Raw genomic sequence first — 26,012 nt, 5'->3', positions numbered from 1 at the left:
TTTGAAATTGCTGCAGTATCATTGTTTAAAAAAAAAAAAGATGTAGCACGTCCACAATCGAGAACTGCATACAAGTCTCCATATTGGAAGAAGAGACAGGTTATAATGTAAATCCGCGTGACCGACATCCGCTCACAGCAAGGAGTGCCTGCGCACTGTGTCTAGCATTCCCATTTTATCTAGGACCATTACGTCCGTTGAACCGTTGATATCTCCTAACTTTTTGTCAGTGTCGGTAAAAAAGCTCTGCGCGACGTATCCGTTCAACTTTTCACGAAGCATGGAGATAGAAAGTATCTATTAATAAAGTCTCCATTTCCGACTACTGCGTCCGAAGTCCAAAATACTCGTCACAAAATCTCTGTTTATGTGAATGGTTAAAGCACATTTCGCGGTTACTGCGTCAACTTTAATCTTTTATTTTTATTTTAACTGTAATTCTAGGAAAAGAACTCTTGGATATATACGATATATTTTCAACGTGAAATGTTCGTATTAGTGAAGAAAAACGAACTAAGAAAAAATGTAAATACACAAGGTGTCATACGTTAGAAATTTCCACATGACGAAAGGAATGAACGAGAGGAATGTCATGATGAAAAAGGATTCATGTTTCGAAATCTCTTTCAAGGTCACTCATTGACGCGAAATACCATTTCAACAGTAATTTATACATCGGTTATACACCTTTATTTCATAAACATTACATGCTTTGCCATAATTTACGTAAAATCAAATAAATTACGTTTATATGCATGTTAATATAATACATGTACTAAGCCAATTTTTGAATATACTAATTACTGAAATGAACTAATAAAAAAAAAAAACCAATAATCATTGAAAAGGACGAAAAAACTTTTGTTATGTACTCTAGTATTTAGCGTAAAGTATTATAGCTAATTGCTGAGGTTAGCTAGAAATGCGTAGGATTAACAGAAATGTAAGTTTGTATCTTGTTTCTGTCGTCTCGTTTTACTTTAAAGGAAAAAACGATTGCTAAACAGTTCACGAGAGACGGATATTTCACATTACAATTATAGAAGCAGTCATGTATAGATAGTCGTTACATTAAATTATTCGAACGCTTTATTCGATATAATGATTAATTATTTATCCACATTTACAGAATCTTTATTTTCATTGATGTGTTTACTGCATGGTCCTTCGTACGAAAAAAAGGTTGGGATGTAGCATGTCACCTTCAATGAATAAAATTATAAGGCAAATATGTTTATAAATCTATTGCATGGATATAATATGTAAAATCAGTGTCAGCCGAAAGAAAAATTATTCGTATCACAAATTATTCATGGGTGTTGTGAGATCATTTCATAGTTTAAAGAAATAATCTTTACGTAGGTTAGTAAGCAAAAAGTTAGTACTCAAGAGAAAAATAAGAAAGCAAACATTTATACCATCATAAAAACGTTAAACAATATTGAAACGTATGATATTTTAAACATAGTTAAAAAACAATTCGTTCTAAAATTTATATAAAATGTGTACTGCTTAATACTGAATTACAATTCAATATGTAGAACTTACATTATTGTGTTTATAAGATATAAATTCTATGACACATGTGCCACACATTCACAGTAGACCGGTGGCACTTGCACTTGCACTATACCCGCTAGAGAAAACGGCAGGAAATTGTATCATCCACACCCAAAAATCCCGTCACGTTCGGACAATACTGACACCTCACTGATAATATGGCTGCCGCCTGCCCACCCGCTCGCTCAATTTTCTTAAAGGGAAGGGATAAATCATGAACTATGTATGTGAGATAGATGAAATAGTTCACTACAAAATAGTAATTTACTATTAAACATTAGTTAACGAATATATTAAATTTTTCCCCTAAACTTCATAATCGATGATATTTACATTTTTATTTTTCGATAAATTACTTTTGGTTCGATAGATTATAAGTCTGAATTAGAATACTTTTATTAAAATCTAGTAGATTATAAAATAGTATATGTACCTTTAATCTGTAAAATTAAATCGCAACGTTGTATAAATATTATAAAGTTTATGTTGTATTGATAAATTTTATACTAATTTACTATTTGTATTTATATTAATATCTATAAAAAGTTATTTCAATGTGAAAAATTGTAACTAAATGTATAATTATTTTTTGTATGTATAGAAAAAAAATATAAAATTATACCAAATAGTTGTTATTTTCAAATATATAAAAGACTTACATATTTTTATTTAGAAATTTCTATTTTTCGCTCATTATTAATCTTTTTATGTATGGAACAGGTATTTTTGTATCAATTTAATTATTATTTTGTAGATTTGATGTTTCATTTTAACACTATATGTTAAATTTTGTCGTTCTTAAGATTGTGATCTTATGGTAATTAATGTTAGGAACGATAAAAGACTTTTTATATTTGTAACTAATTTGAAATATGCGTTAAGAAGATTTTGGCTTTTGTAATATTTATATTAAGTACTTTAATATTGTATTCACAAGAAATGTAAGTAATGCAAAAATTATGGTAGTAATGTGTATTTTACTGTGAAAATAAATTTTTATTAACTTACAAGTGAAACTTGCCGCATTTCGTTTTCAGGTTTATTTCTTCATTCTTAATTTGTTATTTTTTGATTCATTAAATATTATCTTATTTTAAACCCAAATTTCTTTCGGTTCTCTTAACCTAACTTGATTAAATTTTGCTCATAATAGGATAAATAGGTATAACAAATATTCACTAAAATATATTGTATTCAATAGAATAATATTTGCACAATCATCATCAATGTAATTTAATTCTTTTTTCAAATTTTATTATTGGTAAGAAATTAAAATATTTATTTAAATTAAATTGTATATATAACTCAATTTTATTTTTTTCTTTATTAAATATTAGAGCATAATATTAAATAATCATATAATGTATGCTTTTTTTAAGGAAATGCAGTGATACATTAAAACAATATTTTTATTTTTAAAGTAATATTATATTATAAAATTTTAAATATATGAGAATGATAAAGAATATTATTTTTAGGACATACCACATGTTTCTCATAAATAGCATGTTCTATTCACACTTCTGATGCTTTCAATATCAAAGAAATAGAAAAATATGGTTAGTTACTGATACTTGTTTTCATCCAAAAGTTATAAAGGTTAATTATTAGTTATTACTTCAAAATATTACACAATTACTATATAATACTATATAATACTACTATATTATGCAGTAATATTATACATATAATATTACTGTATAAGACTACAGAAGTATGTATATGTAAGCATGTATATCATTTTCTTCAAATCTATCAAGCGTCATCTATTTATTTTAAAATTAACTATTATATTTATAAATATATAGTCAAACAAAATAATATAACATAGCATGCAATGTTTATAAGTTAACCTTTGTTTTATGTTAGATACAAAGTAATTGAATAATAATTATAGATTCATTTAGTTTTAATTTATTTATTGGTTACATTTACAGTGTATCTTTTTAGTGTACTATAATAAAGTTTTCAATAATTATAATATGAAAAAATCAGTTTGATAGAAAATGAAAGTAAACTGAATGAATTTATTATATTGTCATTTTTAGATTTAATATATTTTAAGTGTCAAAGAAGATATATGTAAATAATTAAATATATTATTGTTTTTATTGATTTTCATACTATATAAAAATACAGATATTAAATATAAAGAAAATAACTATTATATGATATTTTTTTAGGCAAACTGGAACAAAAAGCAACGTTTGACCTATGAGTCAGCAGCAGTGGAATATCCTTTAATTATAAAAAACATGTTTGGTTGGGGTAGTACTATACATGGGGAATTAGGTTTAGGTGGTATAGAGAATGAAAATATTTTAATTCCTCGTGAACTTGATTTTAAAAAAGCTTCTGAAATTCAACAAAGTAAGCTTACTTATAAAGTCACATATTTATATAAGTTTTTATATAATTGTTTATATCTTTAAATAATTTTTATGTAGTTGCATGTGGTGAAAATCATACAATAGTTGTTACTCAAGATGGAGGAATATATTCATGTGGAAACAATGACTTTGGACAACTTGGTCATGAAAAAGGGAGAAAAAGATTACGTAAGTATATAAGTAAAAAATGTGAAACATTAAATTAAGTTTAGGTTAAACCATATGCCTAATTTTAAATATTTAATGTCTAGAATTGATACCTGGATTAGATGCATTTGTATTCAAAAAAGTAGCTTGTGGAGCATTCTATTCTTTAGCAGTGAATGAGTGGGGTCAATTGTTTAGTTGGGGATCTAATATAGAAGGCCAACTAGGTAATACTATGTAGTAATAATAAATTACTAATACTAAGCATCATATTTAAAAGTTTCTAATCAGTACTTTTTATGTTTATACTCCAATTTTATTATAGGTTTAAATTCTAAAAATGTCATGGAATGTTCACCACATATGATAAAAACATTAGGTACAAGTGTAGTGGTACAAATAGCTTGTGGCATGAAACATGCACTTGCATTAACAAATAATGGTGAATTGTACAGTTGGGGTTCTAATACTGAAGGACAACTTGGTTTAGGTACTCATGTCAAATATGAGGTAAAACCTAAACTTATTATCACCTTGATTGGTATTCCAATTGCATTTATTGCCTGTGGAGGATACCATAGCATAGCTATATCAAAGTCAGGTAAAATAAGGCAAGATATACAAGAAACTTTTTATTTATTTTATTTTTATAACAATAAAAATGATTAAATTTTTCTACAGGAGCTGTATTTGGGTGGGGAAAAAATACATTTGGTCAATTAGGACTAAATGATACACAAGATAGAAATTTACCATGTTTGTTACAAACATTACAAAATGCAAAAATATGTTATGGATCTTGTGGTGAAAAATTTTCTGTATTTTTAACAGCGGTAAGAATTATAAATACTTTTAGGATAAATAATTTTATAAGTAATATATAAAATTTATGGTAGGATGGTGGAGTATTTTCATGTGGTGCAGGAATGTATGGTCAATTAGGACATGGAAATAATAGTAATGAAATTTTGCCTCGTCAAATAATGGAACTTATGGGTAGCACAGTTACACAGGTATACTATAAAAAGAAGAGTTTTAATGTATCATAAGTATATTAATATGTTTATATTATATTAAATACTTTGTTTTAAGATTGCATGTGGCAAAGGACATACCTTGGCATTAGTATCAACAAGAGGTAAAGTTTATGCATGGGGTTCAGGTGGTGTGGGACAATTAGGTAATCATTCCACTCAAAGTGCAGCAACTCCACAAATGGTACATGGTCCATGGGTTGCTCCAAATGGTTCTTCAATAATGAACCTTGATAAACATGCAGCTGGTTATATTGTTAAACATATCTTTGCTGGTGGAGATCACTGTTTTGTCACAGTAGTTCCACAGGGTGTAGGTATTTTTTACCAGTATGATGTTTATTTAAGTATATGTGTAGAAATAGAAAAAATAAAATTATGTAATTTAGAAATAAAACTAGTAATAAAATACATATGTTAATTATTGATAGTAATAGTATAGTAAATTCGAATCATATAGTGTGCACTAATATCAGTCGAGCATATCAACATAAATGTTTTGACTTCAAAAACAGTTATGAGACATTTAATGGAAAATAAGGTGCTCAAGAGCCAATTAGTGACAATTTAGTATGAATTTTTCCATAGCTAACAATGGCCTATAAGAAATTCTTTCAAAAAAATTTCCGGCATCATTTAAAACCACCGCTTAATACAATAATTTTTACTTATATTTATGAATATATATGTTATATATTTAATTTTTTTTTAGGATAATATAAAACCAGATGATTGTAGAATATTAGATAGCTCCTCCCAAATTCTTACAATAACTGAAGAACAATTAATAACGTGTCAACAAGTTCCACCAAACTCACCCATTGATCATGAACTTATGATGTGAGTAGGAAAGTTAGTACTTAAGGCTGTTCTAGATGTATGTAATACAACGAATTTTTTATTGTTTATTTGAACTTTTCTTTTTGTTAGATAACACTATAAAGTCATGTGTTTGCCTTTTTTATATATAATTAGTAACATAGTTTTAAAAATTTTATAAATTAATAAATTATAGATATTTAGAGACAGTATTTAAAAGTTTGACCTGCGTGACTGGGTCATTTTTACTTAAAAATGATGCTCGCTATGGATGTTCAAATAAGCATCATGGAGTGGATCTTGACCAAGCAAGTAGATCATTTGGAATTATCAGAGAACTGGATAACGATAGAATTCAAGAATTGGTATATGAAAAAAATCAATTTTACAGAACTTAAATATTACTATACTTGAAATTACAACAAATTTATTATTCTTTTTTCAGATATTTAGTTGTATATCAGACAGCCTGATTCCTTCTTTTGTTAATTTATCATCTACAATAATTAGTCCAGAATCTTTAAGAATCTATTTAATATTACCTTTGTATCATGGTTTTGCAAATCCTCCTAATTGTAATGTATTGCATAAACCATTCTGCAAAGCTGTTTTAGCATTAAAACCAGAGGTTCTTGAAATTGTTACAAACTGGTGGCTTACAGCACCATCTTATTATTTTGAGAGATTAGTCAGAGTCCATAAATCAGTCGTTCTACATTATGTAAAGCAGTCTAAACCAAATAAGGTATTAATCATAAATTATTAATTTTATTACTAAAAAGTTTTAAAAATACGTTTATAATTTTCTATATTTTAAATATCTTTGTAGGATGTGTTATGGGATGAGACATTACAAGTTGTTTTAGATTTTTTATATTTGTTAAATAAATTGAACAATGAAAGTGGTGATGGCAATAAAATACATTATTCTACATTTCATCTGCCAGAATTAGTAGATCTTATAGACATAGAAAATGATTATATAGAGTGGATATCAGAAAAAGAATCTTTTTCTGTATGTTATGCTTATACATTCTCGATTTATTAAAAATTCATTCACTGAATATTTATTTAGGTTTTTTAATATAATTAAAATTTTTCAGTATCAAAAAGTGTTCTGTAACTACCCTTTTATACTTGATGCAAATGCTAAAATTATACTACTGCAAACAGATCAAGTTATTCAGGTAAAATAGGGATTTGTATTAAGTATAAGTTTACATTTTTTGATATATTTATCTATATCTATTAGATGCATTCAGCAATGAACAAGGCAGCAGCTCGAGCTGTAATAAACCAATTGTTTTACAATCCATTTTCTGTAAACCCGCAAGGTTATAATCAGTTTGTAGTGATAAACGTTTCACGGAATAATATAGTCGCTGATACTTTACGTGAAATATCACAATATGATTCTACAGATTTAAAAAAGCCTCTTCGAGTGAGTATTATAATTTTAATGTAAATAATTTACTTATAAAACACAATTAATGAAATTGTTCTATAAAGGTGAAATTTCACAATGAAGAAGCAGAAGATGCAGGTGGAGTTAAAAAAGAATTTTTTATGTTACTGTTAAAAGAAATTTTAGACCCTAAATATGGTATGTTTAAACAATATGAAGAAACTAGAGTTATATGGTTCAGTGAAGATTCATTTGAGGATGAAAATGTGTATTTTTTAATCGGTGTCTTGTGTGGATTAGTTATTTATAATTTTATTATTATCGATTTACCATTCCCACTAGCTTTATATAAAAAATTATTACATGAACCAGTTGGTTTAATTGACATTAAAGACATGTCACCAATATTTGCTAAGTAAGTTGCATTACCATTTACATCTCATTTTTTCTATTAATTCAAAATGGATTTTCATGAAAAACAATATAATGCTTGATATTATTAATTAATATGCTCAATATTAATGCTTTAGGAGTATGCAAAATATACTTGATTATGAAGAAGCAGATTTTGAAGAAATTTTTTGTTTATATTTTGAAGTAGTCAGAGAAGTGTTTGGTGAGAAAAAAATACACGAACTTATACCAGGTGGTAGTAAAGTTCCTGTTACATTGAAAAATAAGTATGTTTTAAAATTCTTTATGTATATTTTTATGTGGTATAATAGATTATTTTTATTTACAGAAAACAGTTTGTTGATTTGTATGTTGACTATATATTAAACCAATCTGTAGAAGCACACTTTCAAGCATTTTATCAGGGTTTCCATAAAGTTTGTGGTGGACGTGTGTTAGAATTATTTCATAGTAATGAACTTATGGCTGTGGTAGTAGGAAACGAAGATTACGATTGGGAGGAGTTAGAAAAGAATGCAACGTACAAACAAGGATATACAAAAGATGACCCTACTATTGTATTATTTTGGCAAGTGTTCCGCGAACTTCCATTAGAAGAAAAGAAAAAGTTTTTACTATTTTTAACTGGAAGCGATAGAATACCTATACAAGGCATGAAAGCAATCAAAGTAAGTCACCTAAATTCTACTTTATACTATTAGGTACAGTTTTGTAATGTTTTAATATTTTTTTATTTTAGATAACAATGCAACCAGTCGAGGATGAACGTTTATTACCTATTGCTCATACATGCTTTAATTTACTTGATCTCCCGCGATATCAAACTCGAGAAAGATTACGATATAAATTACTACAAGCAATTCAACAAACTCAAGGCTTTTCACTAGTATGAATTTATTAAATTGATAGTATACTATGTGCATAATACTTCATCAGCCATAATTATACTGAAATTTACAGTTAGATCATTTTGTATTTTTTAGAGGCTTTATATCTGCATTTTAAACAAAAGAATTTATCGTTCTATTTTTCTACGATTTATTTAGTTAATATCATCTAATCAAATATTAAAAAATATGTATATATGAAATTCAAACTGTTATTATAACTGTTATTATAACTAAGATAACATATACTGTTGACTTGCATCTAATTTTCTTATGAGAAATGGTATAATGTACCTCAAAGTATGAATCTAGATTCAAAGAACAAATAGTATTATGCACGTTATTCTGATAAAATGTTGATGAAATATAATTTTCTAAATTTTAACTTTATATTATATTCTTTATCAATGATTTGTTTTAAATAAAATAATATTTAAAATTATTACAATATGTGTGAATTAAAGAAAAATGATGAGTAAATAAATCAAAGATAATATTTGTTGATAGATTAATTTTTAGTATTTAAAAATATAATTTATAGTGTTAATTGTTTGATAAGGAACATCTCAATACTTAAGGAAGACTCTAAACATACACATTAAAAACTTATTTAAATTATAAGAAAAAAAGGAATGCTAATGGTTACATATTGGTATTTATTTAAATAATTTATTTGCTTATGTTTTAATGATAAAATAATACATAAAAATGTAATTTATTATAGAATTGGATATTATATTTTATAAATCGTACGAAAAAATGTATACATTGTTATAAATAAACATATCTTGTGTGATTAGACATAAAGGAAACTATTGTATTATATTCAAGTGTTATGCAGAAATAAATTTTTTTTAAATACGAAAGATATGTTCAATTATTGAATTTGTAAATATCTTTTATTTATACACATCAATATATTACATTATTAAAAAGTTTCGTTAGTTATTTAATAGACAATTTTTATGGTCATTTTTTTCGAACTTTTTCGATTTTAATGATATATTCATTAAACTTTTTCGGATTTTATTCGATTTGCATTCGAGCACTGGCTTTCGTTAGTCGCTGAGAAATTTGCGTTAATCGACATTTTTTTAACTTATAATAACAATATTCTATCGGAAAAGATACTTCGATTAATTCCGACCATTCTTTCACGAGATAAATATTTTTCTGTCAAAAGCATTAGTTTCTACTTATATGTCGATATATGGCGCTAGATAAAAACGAAAAAAAATACGATAAACGTTTTTAAAGCTATGTTATTATTTAGACTTTTATTCACAAACAAGAGTCGGCAATAAAAAGCAAGTGTTTCATCAGTCTCAGTATATACAAAATATGTTGAAATTCGAAATCCGAACAGAAGTGTTTTAAGAACCTGAAGAAGTGTCTTGTATATCTCGTGAAAGTATTATTTTGAACATTTGAACTAAGAACTGAAAGAGCGAAAAATGTACTTCGTCACGTGTATACAGTTCCAAGTCTTGCGTATAGAAAAAAATTTTATTAGAAACACATAAATTAAATATTAGATTATTTGTATGGTTCTTTTGCTTCTTTTCAATGCACAAATTTCGGAATCCAACGAAAATGGTCCTGAGTGATTTTTATTTTATTTTCCTCTTTTCGTTTATTTAAAAGAATTTCTGTGATATTTGATTTTCGAATAAGAAATAGAACACGTGTTACACTTAAAAAAATTTTGTAAAAAATCGTGCTCAGGACGAAGTTACAGAAAAGTAAATAATTTTCAAATAAATTTGCTAATGTTGATAGGCAGGGGTGAAATATTGAGTGCCTGGTGGAGCTCGATAACCCGGGTACGAACTATTCAAGGCGTGTTGAGCGAAAAATCCGCTGTAGTCCTTGTGCACTCTACGAGGCCTAAAAGCAGGACCTTTCGCCAATTCCATCCTGGCTCTGTTTTCGGCTTCTGTTTGAGCCTTTACTGATGGTGGTGGCCACTTCAGGTCTCCTCTCATGTTTCCGCTTATTGGAGCCTTTGTCGCAGCAGGTTGTGCTTGGTAAACTGGTGCTGGTGCCTACGGATAATATTTGTATTATTTATAAATATCAAAGTATAGATTGTAATACAGCTTATAGTAATCCACATTACATATAACAACTACTTAATCTTACCAGGACCAGACTTCTTGAAACTAGAAGTAGAGATTCGATCAAGAATCTATCTTAACTATTGCGAGATAATTTTTCAAAAAATACACAAATTTTTAAATAAATAATATTAAATGATTACTAAACTTCTACTGATTATTAGTTTCTACTTAATTTTTAAAAAAAGCTGTTTACGTTTGAAAATCATATCGAAATAGTATACAATACTAAATTACTTTTTAATAATTTCAGAAATATTGTTAATCTTCGATTTTCTCGATTAACTAGTTAATTAATTGATCAGTTAACGAATTTCGTAAGAGCTTTCAAGTATTAGATACGTTTATCAGAGTCAGTTTACCAAAGTTACTTTTTTGTAAATTATAATTATAACGTAGAAATGTAATACTGTAAACTTTGAATACAATTTCGCGAAAATTTTCAGAATAGCACATATTTCAGGATTGAGCTCATGCCAGACGGTGTATATGATTTCGTACGAACAGTTCCGGAAATTGTGTTATATCAACCAGACATCTAATATAAGTAATACGTGTGGGCGAAATACTCTATTTCATTTCGTTCTTTTGTTTGTTTCCTTTACCTGAAACGTTTAATTGGATACATTTAAATAAGTAATTACAATTGTTAATGCATTAGTAATGAATATATTTTTTATTAGTAACTATTAAATCAATTCTCATTAGTAATGAGTGCATTTTTCATTAGTAATTATTAAACTAGTATTCATTAGTAATGCTTTCTATGTGTACAAAATTTTATATTTGTGTTACAGAATATTCTTAAAATACTTTTCAAATGTATCTGAATATCAAAAATTGCTTTACACTTATAGAAAGTTAAAAATATTTCAGTTCATCAGACCTGTGAGATTGGAGGCTCCGGACGAAGTGTGATTGTGGAAGGTGGTGCTTCAAATGCAGCTGGGGCTTGGTTTTGTGACGGTCGTAGCGAATTATAATCTTGAGGGTGTTGCTGTAATTAAGATTACGATCAGATTAATTTCACAAATCGTATAATCGCGACATATCAGATTTTTTCAACGTAGTATGTATCCAGAGTATGTATCCAAACTTCTTCAAATTTAACAGCCGTTGACTACACGCTCGTTTCCAGAACAGTAGAGGAATATACACATAAAGCACTCGAAGGTAAAATAATTCCCTTGTTATCGTACGTATCTTCTGCGAAGTGATCCACCTGTTGAACTTATCAACTGTACATAGGTGTCGACTTTGAACAGAATTTAATAAGTTTGTACTAACAATAAGTTTAAATTTATACAGAGTATAAATAAGTTAAATATCTCGAATTTTAATCTTGTATTTATAACTATTTTCACAAAGTATTATACTCTTAATTTTTATAATTAATCCAAGTATTTATATTTTTATAAAATAACGAAAGAATCCTGCTTGTTGTAAATATAAATATTTTCCTAAAAGATAATTGTCTGTATTAAAATATTATAATATTAATAAATGTTGTAATATAATATCATATAAATAATTCAAATATCGCAGTACAAGAACGTCAATCTAAATAAATTTTACTCCAAGATTAAAATTCCAGCTTCAAATCCAAAAGAACAAGAAGTATAGGGTGCTTCATAACTGATGGTGCAGTTATAAAATTCACATTCCAATAAAAAACCAAGCTGAGCACGTGAAATAAAAATTTCTTATCTGCAGCTTCGTTATCGATAAACGTAATTTTGAACATTCGAAGACTTGCCAATTCTCATCACGCTTAAAACACATCACCAACCATCGTTCTCCAGATCTAACACTTTTTATCTCTAAAAGCAAACTTTTCGTGCAAGATTTTATTCCACGTCTTCAACTTCTTGTTTCGCTGAAACATCAAATGTTCTTTTAATAATTACAAAATGCTCTTTTGCCTAGCTTTGATATAAGTCGACACCTATGCTCCGGTCACTTGCCTGAGGATGATGATTCTGTTGTTGTTGCTGATTGTACCAGATTGGTTGAGTCGGTTGATGGGAGATCGGAGAAGTTGCCGGGGGTGTTACCGGTCGCCAACCTTTTGGCGCTGGCTGATGTTGGAAGTGTGATGGTTGTCGCAATGTACCACCTGGGCTAACCGGTGACGGAGATGACGGAACGGCACTCCTAGACGCCGGCTGAGGTGACGAACCTGACGAGGGACTGCTCTGGTACGAGGCGATATCACCGATTCCACGGGTCTTTCGAAGGGAAAACAGAGGCTTTTGTAGGCATTGCCATATTGAACGGTGAATTTTGTTCGCCTGATTCGATCATCCTTGCGAATATATTCAAGCGCGCAACTTCCTTGGAAGAATTGTCTCGGTATATCCGCCTCGACAGCCACAGTGGTGTAGTCAACCGCGTCGTCAAATGTATATTTACATTACTCGTATTAATGATATATATGTACATGATTTACGGACGTACTACGTGCGAACAACGTGCACGAATTAACAACTAACTGATTAACGGTGTAACAGCAAGCACGGGTGGAACAGTACATTCGTTAAGAAAAAAAGGAAGAAAAACATAAAGGGGACATTTGATGCACGCATACAGATGCACGGGCAAACAACGACGAGGCAGGTAAGAAAGAAAAAAATATAAGACAAAAATCACATGTAACTCGGCCAGTGATGCAGGAGTTTTGTATCGCTCTCGTTAAGTGAATATCGAAGTGTCGTTCAGCTGCGGCATCTTAGAACTGTTCAAAAGTCTATGACTATGGTGTACAATAGGTACGACAGTATCGCTAATTCATGTTTTATCATGAACACATGGATCTAACGCTAATCGTTCTATTCAATGTCATTAAGCATACGTGTAGTTTTGCAAGGATCTTCCAAATTGTGAAATTTACCTTCGCCTGTACAGGTCCCTGTTCCACGAAGTCGAAGTCCTGATCTTCTGGAGGTGGTGGCCAAGCTACGCGCTTGAGATCTGGAAGTAATTTGAATAATTTTTATGAGGTAATTATTGAATAATTTTTATGAGTGAAAGAATTTATTAAAATGAGATGTATGATGATGTTTTGTATTATTTACAAAAGCTTTCATGATAGTTGTTTAAGCATATATAACTTACATATGTTTCAGGCGGGATGTAAAAATAATTTTAGACTTCTGAATAAATAATCTAATAGAAGAGAAGATAATGGATATTTTCTAAGATTTTTCAATATCTAGCGTTAAACTTATATTCCAAGAGTTTGATAAACCACAAAACACTTGTCACATCAAAATTATGGTTGCTTCCTTAGATATGTAATTACCAATTATTTTAATTATTTTTATTTAGAGGTCAGTAAAATTATTTTTTAAATCATTTTTATACTTATGTTTGTAGCAAATATTTTTAAATTATTATTATTGTTATTCTACAATATACTAGATTCATGGACAAGTTTAGTAATATAATTTTGATAATTTTATCTTTCTAGAATGATCCATTTTCACATTTGAACTGTGATTTAAAGCTCGTTAGTTCAATGCATTGAACAAATAAATTTAGTTTTATGTGAGTCTGAAGTCTCATTCGACTTTTGATTTCATAAGGGTACGCGTAGATCGAAGTTAAAGTAGAAAGCATCGTGGAAATTTTCTTGTCAGATATCTGAATGCACCATATTTTTGTTCCTGAAAAAAGCTACAACGGAGATAACAAAAGCTTATTTGTAATGTATACAAGATGACTGGATCGAAACGGATGCGTCATGTTGCGTTTTAAGCTATGACGTATATACGTAAATTTTCGTGTATTTTTGTAGTGGTTGTTAAATTTTTCCAGTGCTTGTACTTTTTGCTATTTTTTACGAAGTTAAATATTTCACGTAAACTGTTGTTCTTTCTACAAAAATGTTGATATACGAAATCGAGTGACATATTTATGACTAATTAATAAAAAGAATTGTAAAACGAATAATATAATTAATTGGCAAAATCTGTTAATAATGAAATAACCATACTTTGAGTCTATTTAGTTATTTAGTTATTTTCTTCAAACTTGTCTAATATTTTAATTTATTTAAATATTTAATGTATTTAACACAGTATATATTGAAAAATATTTAAAATGAGTAATTTATATTTCCTTTATTTTGAATTATCAGTTCAATGTAAATCATTTTGATGCAAATTAAATATAAAAATTAAATTAAACTTTACTTAGTTTGATCTAAACTGAATGTAAAAGAATGGTATTAAGCTACACTACAATTTAAAGTGCCAATACAATGCAAATTGAATATAAAAACTGATCCAAAAGTGCTAATCCTATTAACAAGGTTTTATTAAAATATATATATAATTAGATTTAATTTCCTAATTTTTCTCTTGTTTTTATTTGTTTCTTCATTTGCATCTCCTTGTTTCTCGTTACCTATGTCATCTACATAAAAAAATTTTCTATTAATTTAATAATAATTTAAATGCTTGGTTTCCTGAAGTGTGATGATCCTAACGAAATTTTATCCAATACAAAATGATTTAGTACTTTCATAAGTTATTTTATAATAAGTTCTGATTATGACTGATATAATAAATTTGATACAGGCCCCTCATCAATACTTTTCATCGTATCTTAAATCTACGACGACGTTTTTGGCTGGGAACGCTGGATCGTGTTACGTTCCTCGTGTTTGATAAAAAGAAGCGTGGAAAAGAGTTGTTATTGCGTCAATAAAACGAATTATTATTCACGCTACTACACCACAACACCGGCCAAGTTTATATTTACGCGATTATTGCTGAAGAATTTTCACAATTTCGGCCCGACCTTGCAGTATTCTTAGGTTCTTTGGTTTTGGAGCCTTGAATATTGGATATCAACACGAGACCATGGATATAAAAATACATTTTTAGAAATAGAAACTGATTTGTTGCTAATAAAATGATTCATGTCAATATCAGTTAAGATAATTTATGATTTCACCGTGAGACCAGCATGCAAAGACGTGCCTCAGTTTCCATTTTGAAATCATTTCTATAGCACTATGTTAATATATTGGTTATAAAATTGTGCAGCTTTTTACATTACGTTATCATAGTGTATTGGTAAATATTATTGCAATGTACTTATAATTAGATACTACTAAGTATAGTTATATTATCCCAAATAATGGAATCTATGAGAAATTAACTGTAAACCTTATTCAAAAATTGTACAAATTATATAATTTCTGGCATGATTACTTGGATTATTACATTGCAGCATATAAGTTTCTAGGATAAATATGAATACAAATGGTATTAGTGCTAAATAATATTTGTTTTAGCAAGTACTGCCTAGCACATTTCAGATATATGAAACACATGTATACAGAATCACACTTGAAATAACATTGAGTTGTTACACTGATTTCTAAAAGCCTCGATTTTTCAATTTCACAAAACAAGCTTTTGTTAATAAATTCTGGTACATGAAAAAATGAAAATTCTAATAAAGAATTATTACTCTGATTCTTTATTAAATATTATGCGTTATATAAAATTGTAGAAATACAACCCCCTTACATTTAATAGATATTACACAAATCACAGTTTATAACACCATAAATTGCTGACACAGTAAAAGCACGAAAATTGCGTCACTCATACGAAATCCTGACCTATTAATCATTTACACACGTCGAGTGTAGATATATCAAACTTTCACTGGCAACCAGCAAATAGGAGCAATATTCTCCGTAAAACATACCGTTGTTTCACACACCTTTCTATAAGAAGCTCACTCAGCAACCGAGGAGATGTACAAGAAGAAGGAAACGACTTTGCCAAAACGGACACTCGCCAACAACTGACGCTACCCTGAAGTCACCTGTACCTTTCATTATCGTAGATCTCCTAGCCACCGAGTTTAGAGGCTTTTTGGTAACTGGCCAATAAGTGGGGGTTGATATGATGAAGAATATGAGACATATTGAATTTTGCAGAGAAATCCCGTTTAAAGAATGACACCGCATTTTCTATTAATTTTCACCACGTCATGTTTGTATTAACATGTTTAAATCAGGGACAAAATAAATGGGGGTAGTGTGCCACGTTAGCAATAAACTTTACATGTTGTTCAATGATTTAAATGACTATCAGATATTTGAAGTATGATATGAGTACTTTATACTATCTCTTACTTATCTTTGTGTAATGTTGCAATTATTTGCATCGACATAAGGAAAGATACTTAATTTTGTGGTCATGTTAAAACATTGGGAGCAAATAGGATATATAGTACTAAAGTTTGCAGTCATTATGCCATATTTTATGCCATGAGAAATATAAGAAAAATGTTGAATTGATGCAAACGACAATAATAGAGAATGATGTAAATTACAACAGTAATTTCTAACACAACAAATGAAATGCAAATTTAAAATAAAATAGATATGGAACGTTCTTATTTATCATTAACACGTTTTGTTTCATTCTATAACATTCATTACGTTTTCAAAATCATTCATCTTATAATTCGATTCTTAGATTTTCCTACTGAAATTCTTCAATTTTAGTGCCAAAGATAACAATGTACCGACTTTTGAATGATCTGTAGTGGAAATAATTATTATAGAATGTATGAAAAGAATCTTAGATCTTTTAACTGAGAAAATAATCTGTAATTATGGGCAATTAAGAAAAAATTCCCTTAAAATACAAGAATTTAGCAGCACGAAAATAAGAATTTTTCAATGTTACTTATCCAAAATAGCACTAATCACTAAACATTATGTTTGTTAGAACATTTCCCCGTATAAATTTTTTCTTTCTCAATCAATTTATAGTTTCATTCAACTGCATAACATTAATTGCTTAAAATAAAACATATTCTTATGTAATCTTGCAAAAGAAGAATAAATAATAATTTTCATTAGAGGTTTAAAAAATAAAAGATATCAATAATAAACTTGTCGCTAATATATCAATGATAATTTCTCTAACTTTTGGAAAATTATGAAATCAGCAAATGCCAAGCAATGAGATGATTATCTAAAGATGGAAAAAAGCAGATGACAGATAGAGTCATCAAGAAGGTGAAAAGGAAGCCAAAATTCGCGATATCAATAATGGGGTTGGAAAAGCCGTTGCACATCCCCGCTTGTTATCGCCAGAAATGACTTCTTTCAAGTTGACATCGTCAATGGTTGACAAGCAGGGTAGAAAGCAGAATATGAGAAAGGTTGGCTCAAAGCTCCTCATGCAAGTGACATTGTTAGTGTTCACCTCTCCGTAGATACATTAAACCGGCTTGTCTGAAAGTGATGTTAGTCTCCCAGGCTCATGATTAGCAGCTTGCAGCGTAAGATTCGCTTCTTGTTAGTCTTCTTCGTATGGGTTAATGCGCGACTTCGTGCTTCGGTGGCTGAAATCTTTGGATTAATTCCATTTATACTATGCGTACGTCGCGCCTTTTTAAATCGTTTGAAGTCGTTTCTTACAAATAAATTATGTTATTTCTATGTAAATGCGTGTATGAAATAATGCGTTGAAAAGCATGTACGATATATCATGTTCACTAAAGAGATATCGATTAATAAAATATCTAAGATTACATAGTCTACTTTACTTTGACTTTTAGCCAAACATTTAAAACGAGGACAGTAACACTTGCAAGTCGTGTCGACTTCTGGTATAATATTAATTCTAAGAAAATAATCGATCACTCTGAAGAGTATATAACTAATTCTCTGCATTTTTAATCGCTTATGAAATAGATTGTTTAGTTTAAAAAATGGTCTCCTTTCATTTTAACCATGAAAATTTATAACACTAAACATGAGATGTCTTTTTGAATTTAAGTAGTTGATAATAAAAGAACGTTTATACGAGATCACTTATCAGTTTATTATGATTTTTGTTCATGAGATAACGTTAGATTGAAAGAACACCCATCCAGTGGCAAGAAACGACTTCTGTGGCAAAAATTAAAAAATCCTTAGTTACTTACTGGGTTGACCACCAGCTCGTTGCCTTGCCTCTTCCTCTTCGAGCATTCGCAGAACCGCACTGTTTTGTAAATTCGCTGGTTTGGCGAGTTGGTTGAAGTCGATCCTGGAAGAAGCCATCAATACACATATTTATTATTCAAATTATAAAGATCGAGTATTTTTTCTACGATTACTTTGTATGTTTTTAATACTATATTGTAATTATAAATTCAGTAAACGATATTAGCGAGTGATAATTTATATCTGATATAAAATCTAACTATATGTATTTTCATTTCTGAGTTATCCATTACACATTGTAGCTAAAATAATTAAAGAATAATCTACCCAAATATAATAAGTTCATTTTTATAATTTAACATTAGAAATTTTAAAAGTACCGGATGATTTGTAAATTTGATATTTACTAAAATTTGATTATGTTATAATCATTTATATACTGTAATACAGAAAATTAATTAATAAGTTAAGAAAATTATTATTTATTATTAATTAATAAGAATATTTTATGCACAAAAATCTAACACAATCTCTGCTAAACTAGCTTCATCAAAGGACTGAAGCTCCAAATAGCACGAAACGTCTGGAATGCACGTTATTGTCATAACTTCTCTTATTTCTCTCTTCTACAACCCCTTCATACTTTTCTCTTTGTAACCCAATTATATTCTATTTTCCTCAGAATTGCTAAAAGTTTTCAAAAAATTCGACACACAATTTAGCTAACAAAAGAAGAAGAAAAAGAAATCATGAATTCTAGTAAGATTAATCCAACTATTCATTTAACTTCTTTTTATAATTGACTGACATAACGCGTTCAAACCCCTTCGTCTAATTTTTCTCAATCATGAATAAGCTTATTCGTTCCATTTGAACAAAAATTATCTAAGAAAGAACGAATGCAATGAATATCACCTGGTCTGAGCGAGCATCTTGATTACGAGGAAAGGGCGCGCAATACAGAAGGAAAGTTGCAGGACGCACGAGAAAACCGGTGGTGTACCATGCACCCCGAGGCCACCAAACGCGAAACTAAGTCAAGTACGACAGCGTTCGCGGACTTTGCGCAACGGCTAGGCTCTGAGCGGGGTTTATTTCTAACTCGTGTGATTCGACCCTCTGAAAATAACGGTCGACTCGCCAATGATGACGAGAAGGCTGATTCATCAACGTGCAACCGGTCAGCATCCACTCGTTGACGGTGGATCGATATGGATCCGTCGAACGTCACACGTGGACCAGGTGTGCAGCCTGTTTTGATTGACGCAAGGTGGTTGCGGTGCCAATGAGTCTTCTTTATACGTTGAACCGTGTATCTTAAAAACGCTTCCGAATTTTTTCGCGCGTGACAAAATTCCTAATTTACGTTTGATTAAAGTTTCTCTTGCCACAAATTAACGAACCGTTGTTTATTGTTACTTCAAGTTACGTAACCATCTTGTGTTCGAGTTGGAGTCGTAAATCATTTGTATGTAGATTATATGGTCGTACTAGTGTATCGGTTTTCCTGTTTATGCTTCATAGAAATTGTGTCAATTGTGTAATTGAAAAAGTTGTCTAAAATGAAAAAGAATTCTATTAATTCAAGATGTGTATATATATTTAAATAAAATACAAAGTAAAATAGAAATAGAAACGAATTTATTTAAAGAAAGTTATAAAAATAAAAAAAAAATATTGAATCGCCAAAGATTTTGTTAAGATGGTGTGTGATGGTGTGATGTTCTGTTTCAATAATGTGAGTGGCTTGGTGAGAGGAGAATTATTTTTATCAGCATTGTTCAACATGTTTATAAGATTCTGAATTCTTTTCAATGAAGATATCTTTGGAATAAAATTTCTAGAAATTTGCAACAGATGAACAAGAAATTTATATTATATTTATAAAACATGAAGTGATTTACGACATCAGTAGGATACTTAAAGTAAATGTATTTTTGGTTAATTATATATCACAAGCAACTAATTTATAACGAAGTGTATACTATTTCATAAGTGCAGTATTGCATGGAAAAGTGTAATATTGGAGAGACACCAAAATACATAGTTGTTTCTAGAAAAGTTTATAATTAAATCAAAATTGGACGCTCAATTTGCTTTCTAGTAATCATTATATAACGAAAACCGCGTAAATTAGTTTTTGGCATGTGTAATGTAGAACACAGAATTGAAGATATTTCCAAAAATTTAATTCAATATTGGATTTCAACGCAGAAGATTTGAGTTAATTTCGTATAAATTTGAATTATCAAATAACGATTTCGTTCGATACGTAAAATTTAATAACACTGAATATAGAAAAATCAGCTTACCCAACTGCACCATTAGCTAAAACTTGAGTTTGCCTATCCAAGGTTTCCTGTATTGCTTGAGGTGAATACAAATTGATAGGAGAGTTGAACTGTTTGTTCACAAACATTGTCCTTTGTGCGGCCATAGTTGTGTTTTTGTAGAATTAGTCTCTAATTCTGAAAAAAGACCAAATAATATAAAAAATTACGTACATATGTATAATTCTAGAAAAATATAAAATTCTACAAAAATTACTAGTCGAATTACTAATTTTATGTTATATGAATTATAAAATATTTACTTTTTTAATTTTATATATAATGTGCATAAATACTTCGCATTATCATTTAATTATGAAAAATTGTATATTGCAAAAATGTGTTTAATTTTAGTTAACCGCTATATATCTGTCATATTTCATTAATAATAAACTTGTACAAAAATTTTAGGATTTTGTATAAATTTTGTGTATGTTAAAGCGTGTTAAATATAATTTTAATCATGTGATAAGTGTAGACCATTATTGTATGGTTTGATATAGAAAATTGATGACATGCTAGATTCAACATTGCAGCGCATAGAGTTACAAAGTGCTTGCATAATATTATATATACTATCTTTCATAATATTATTACAATATTGTTTAATACTTACGTAACAATAAATAGAATTTGGTGTTGATGTTAAATACAAATTTTACAGATTGTTGTAGCAAAAATATCATAAAAACGCTATATACTAGTAGTTATTCGTTTAAACGACTTTTCAAACATACGTAACGAACAAAGTTCTTTTTTAAACAATTCTACCTGACGAGTGCTTGCGACAAAATGCGCAAATATTGACCTTCATAGCAAAGTGTGCAAGTATAAAAATAGAGGTAATTAACATCTATCATGTACCGGCCGCGTTAACTATTTACCTCAAAATTGTCGCTCAAACGATATCATGAATCTGCGTATCGCAATATCCTTCGAAAAACTAGGCCAAATGAGGCGGAACAAATAAGGCATTAATATAATCACCGTTTGGCAAAGGAACGTGGTATCTCGATTAAATCATTCTGCTAATCAAACATTAATTTAACGACTGTGGCTACTAATTCAGTAAATTCGAGAAAATTCTGCCTTGTTGTTGTCAGTAATTAATTGTTGCCGGCCATGTGACTTTAGCAATAATTAATTACTTGTATTCGTCCCGATTTAACGATACATCACCGCAGATTGGCACGTGCGAATAATTATAAGAGAATCGAAAACGCAATCTCGTAACATAAAGACCATTAGCCAACGATGATTCATCGTCGAACTGATCGTATATTGTAACGAAGTACAAACAGCTTTGCAAGAAGTGGGTCACGAATCATCGCCACGATGTTTCGGGTTCGTTCGCGAAGTGTTTGGATATTCGATATCCAAACGGGAGGCGATCGTTATTCGAGAATTCGTGCCAAGAAATATGCAGGGGCGTATCGTGAAATGGGAGAATCTTTCAAAACCGCGAAATCCAGGGAAGTGGTCATCGATCATCTTCGCCTTCTGAGTAGCTACTAACTTTATACTGTCTTCCTCCGCAATTCGGCAGACACACTTCGAGTTCATTGACATATATGTCTCTTAGAAATAGAAGTATCTTGTTTACCGTGTACACAACCACTTGCAAGGGATGTGACTGCGGCTATCCTGGTACGTAGAGGAGAAATCTAAAAGAAATAAAAAGAAAATGTAAATTAAAAATCTGCTATGCGAAAATGTGTGTTATTTATGATATATAAAATTTAGAAATTCGCTGAGGAGTTAAACAATTGAAGGTAGTTAAATAATATAAATCTATAATAAATATAATAAGTGATAGTATAGCTGTTAATTATAATAAAAATTTATTATACTTGAAGATACGTAATTTTCCACTATGTTTAATATCTTTAGAATATTTATAATTCTTTGGTAATAAAGATGTAAAATGCTTATTGTTACTTCTAAATATAACGATTATCCATTCAGCTAACATTACCAAGATTTTCCTTTTGATCTTCCAAGTACCTCATATTTTATTAGCATCGAATTAAGTTTAATGTGGCGTTTACTATAATTCGATTGCATTATTTTAATGCCTTTTCACATCAACCACGTGTTATTAAAAATATTTAATAATTAAAAAAATATTTTCATAGCAGACGGTGCGAATCATCTAATCCCTTAAATTAAAAACAAACGTTAAAATAAAAATAAATGAATATTATATTTTATTTAAGTTAAATGAAAATTCGTTGTAAGGTTAAGTATTATAGTTGCACATTCTATCATATTTTTGAAGATATCTATTCCAAAAATATTGTCACTTTAGATTATGTTATCAGAAACGATATGCTAATACATGATAATTGGAACGCAAATGAAGAATTAATAATAAGTGGAACAAATATGAACAAAAATTAAACATGTACGTTTGCTGCAAAATAAATCCTATCCTAGTCCTATTACGTAATCAGTAAATTACGAATTTTATCAAGTTCGTAGTTCGATAGATCGTACATTGTTTAAACAATATTTCCGACATTTGCTATTTCAAGGAAGAATAGTTTATGCATACATTTCGAAAGCAGAGCCGATAAAATAACCTAAACCACCTGTCTTGCAAAATTTCAAATAAAATTTAAAACATTACTTCCGACCATGCATTTGTTAATAAAATAAATATATAAATGTCGATAATAAAAAAGCATTCGAATCTAGCAGAGTAAAAGGACCTCGTATCCTATTGGTTGAATCCGTCAGTATGGAACTCGGTTACGCCGTCACTAATGGCCGGAAACTCGGACGAAAACAGCGAAGAATTGAAAAACGAAGGTGTACACGGGCAAAGCGCACGTTTATCTTATGAAAGTTTCGGATTCTCTCTGACGCGTCACTGCTGAGCAGCCACCGGTAGTCTACCGCAGTTATTTTTGCTACGAAATTCCTCCGAATATATCTACATCGTCCGCAAAATCTCTACATCTCCCTCTTTCCACTTCGTGACCCGAAGCACCCAATGGTACTTATGGGTCGTATTAGATTACAGCGGAATTACGGATTCGATAGTGTATGAGAAAGCCGGCCAAACCTTTCGAAAGATTCAGGCGACAATTAGTCTCGGAAATCTATGACGAACGTTGTTTTTCGAAACACACACAATCCACACGCGGTTGCATTTACATAACTGATATCTATTCCAAGCTCATTCGTTGGTATTTGGACGATGCTTGTGTTGCAGGCTACTGGGTATTCAACTGTGAGGCTCGGAGGGGTAAGAAATCGTGCCAGTTTTCCAAAAAATTTATACATAGCCTCACGTCTAAAAACGTTCGATCGCGCATTTTTTCACATGTATCGATATTTTCTTACCTAAACATATCGTACATATCTTGGCAACGTGACGAAAAATGTTCGAAAATGACTGGAACTTTGCCCTTGTTTGCTAAACAAGCGTATGACTTGTGTAGTTACATGTATCACGTAATCTATTTTAACGCTTACTGTTACAATTATGTCGTGTTCGTAAAAACTTTTGACTATATTTTCTATCACGATTAAATTTTTCTCGTTGCGAATAATATTGTACGAAACTCGAAACAATATAATTAAATAATATCGAAATTTTATTTTTGGAGAAAATTGTAGGTAATTTGACCCTGATTGTTTTGCTTGAACGAACGAAATCGATAAAGATCGAAAAGTTACGTTTCCTGGTGGCAGCAGTATGTAACTCGTGATTTAATATCGATAAACGAGAACGCAAAACGTTACGTGGTTCTGAGTCGATCGTCTAACATGGATAACATCGCTAATGTCGTGGTCGATAATCGTTTGGAACGACTGTTACCAACGACCGCTTTAAGAATCAATCGTATCGTATCGCAACTGGATACACAATAGTTGATGTATTCAGTCGATTTCGTAATCATGTGTTACCGACAGTTTTTTCTACAACAAATGTGAAACTTGATCGGATTGTGTAGAATTTTCAAAAAAATAAAACACAAAGCAGAAACAAAATAAATTTGTTTGAATTCAGTGTAGTATAGAAAAAGAATTACGTAGATAACCGTAGAAACTGTAGATAAGTTAATGTAACAGGCAGAGTATACTTCTTATCGCCTTATGTTTTACGCAAATATTTGAATATTCTTCAAATCGTATGATAACAAACGATTCGCCTGGATAAAATAAGCGGAAGTCATCTGTCGTTCTCGTTTTTTTTTCCTTTTTTTTTTTACGATAAATATGAAAAATTATTGCATAGAATAGAAGAAATATAAATAAAAATAATAATATATTTCTATTCTTTTAGCAGAATGGATAAGATGTACAGTATTATAAAATGTTAAGTGTGCAAACAACCTCCTGTCTTCAACGTCAGATAGAGTTGCTTAGTTGTGTGAATTATACCGACACGTGAATCCTCGTTCATTCTCGTCATCGCCGAAAATTTTCAGGTAGTACCACATCTCATACATTATTTTGCATGCTGCAAACCGCAATAAACTTTGACGCGAATGTGTTTTGACAAGGCGTTATGTCGAAACACGATTCGATAAATTCTGAATCGTAACGTATTTATATCACGACCATTTTTTTCGATACGATGTTACGTATTACAATTTCAAAAATTATAAACAACGTACGATAAACAAATGCTTAAATTACTTTCTTCTTTTATTCTTACATGTCTCTTCTGGAAATGTTCCGACTTTTTTCGACTAATCCAAAACGTACGTATATTTTTCTTTTTTTATTTCATTCGCGATATAAATCATCCCCAGGGTCACTCAGCGAAATTTTCAAATTTGCAAGACGAAAATGCGAAGCATGACGATCACAATGACGAGCACCTACCTTCGCGTTAGAACGCAAGGCACGCGGGTTTCTTGGGTGGCGAAACACACTGGACTCGGAAAAGCGAAAGCACGGGAGTAGCAGCGAGAACCACCCCCTCCCTG

At 30.0% G+C, this 26,012-nt stretch overlaps 2 protein-coding genes across 10 annotated transcripts; one reads left to right on the top strand and one right to left on the bottom strand.

The window, feature by feature from the left end:
• The first annotated feature begins 2,427 nt into the window (after positions 1-2,427).
• On the top strand, positions 2,428-8,701 carry Herc4 (HECT and RLD domain containing E3 ubiquitin ligase 4). 3 transcript variants are annotated; one of them, XM_017910079.1, is made up of 18 exons: positions 2,428-2,501; positions 3,744-3,930; positions 4,008-4,118; positions 4,202-4,324; positions 4,423-4,698; positions 4,779-4,930; positions 4,994-5,110; positions 5,190-5,444; positions 5,844-5,971; positions 6,147-6,315; positions 6,396-6,695; positions 6,780-6,965; positions 7,054-7,137; positions 7,203-7,391; positions 7,460-7,770; positions 7,886-8,035; positions 8,098-8,437; positions 8,509-8,701. In XM_017910079.1, exons 2-18 carry the CDS (start codon positions 3,816-3,818, stop codon positions 8,659-8,661), a joined length of 3,159 nt encoding a protein of 1,052 aa, XP_017765568.1. In that variant the 5' UTR covers positions 2,428-2,501; positions 3,744-3,815; the 3' UTR covers positions 8,662-8,701. The 3 variants fall into 3 exon arrangements, with proteins under 3 accessions (XP_017765568.1, XP_017765567.1, XP_017765569.1); XM_017910078.1 differs by lacking the exon at positions 2,428-2,501 and adding an exon at positions 3,057-3,119; XM_017910080.1 differs by lacking the exon at positions 2,428-2,501 and adding an exon at positions 3,108-3,159.
• Positions 8,702-9,902: 1,201 nt separating this feature from the next.
• Positions 9,903-26,006, bottom strand: LOC108554712 (translation initiation factor IF-2). 7 transcript variants are annotated; one of them, XM_017910081.1, is made up of 8 exons: positions 25,909-26,006; positions 22,673-22,733; positions 21,052-21,207; positions 18,739-18,842; positions 13,664-13,743; positions 12,738-13,001; positions 11,660-11,770; positions 9,903-10,701 (listed from the first exon to the last, which is right to left on the bottom strand). In XM_017910081.1, exons 3-8 carry the CDS (start codon positions 21,174-21,176, stop codon positions 10,423-10,425), a joined length of 963 nt encoding a protein of 320 aa, XP_017765570.1. In that variant the 5' UTR covers positions 21,177-21,207; positions 22,673-22,733; positions 25,909-26,006; the 3' UTR covers positions 9,903-10,422. The 7 variants fall into 7 exon arrangements, with proteins under 7 accessions (XP_017765570.1, XP_017765573.1, XP_017765574.1 ...); XM_017910084.1 differs by lacking the exon at positions 25,909-26,006 and adding an exon at positions 25,739-25,791; XM_017910085.1 differs by lacking the exon at positions 25,909-26,006 and adding an exon at positions 24,137-24,220.
• Between the last annotated feature and the right edge of the window lie 6 nt (positions 26,007-26,012).

The sequence above is a fragment of the Eufriesea mexicana genome, unplaced genomic scaffold (genome assembly GCF_001483705.2).
Source record: "Eufriesea mexicana isolate 0111107269 unplaced genomic scaffold, ASM148370v2 scaffold70466, whole genome shotgun sequence".
NCBI lineage: Eukaryota > Metazoa > Arthropoda > Insecta > Hymenoptera > Apidae > Eufriesea > Eufriesea mexicana.
Note: the sequence above shows the minus strand (reverse complement) of the source record. Positions and strands in the feature narration are given on the sequence as shown.

Coding starts and splice junctions, on each gene's coding strand:
- LOC108554712 (XM_017910081.1), bottom strand. CDS start 21,176: ATGGCCGCACAAAGGACAATGTTTGTGAACAAACAGTTCAACTCTCCT. Junction 13,744..18,738: donor ACGAGCTGGTGGTCAACCCA/GTAAGTAACTAA, acceptor AATTACTTCCAG/ATCTCAAGCGCGTAGCTTGG. Junction 13,002..13,663: donor AGGGACCTGTACAGGCGAAG/GTAAATTTCACA, acceptor TCCCTTCGAAAG/ACCCGTGGAATCGGTGATAT.
- Herc4 (XM_017910078.1), top strand. Junction 4,699..4,778: donor CATAGCTATATCAAAGTCAG/GTAAAATAAGGC, acceptor ATTTTTCTACAG/GAGCTGTATTTGGGTGGGGA. Junction 8,438..8,508: donor AAGGCATGAAAGCAATCAAA/GTAAGTCACCTA, acceptor TTTTTATTTTAG/ATAACAATGCAACCAGTCGA.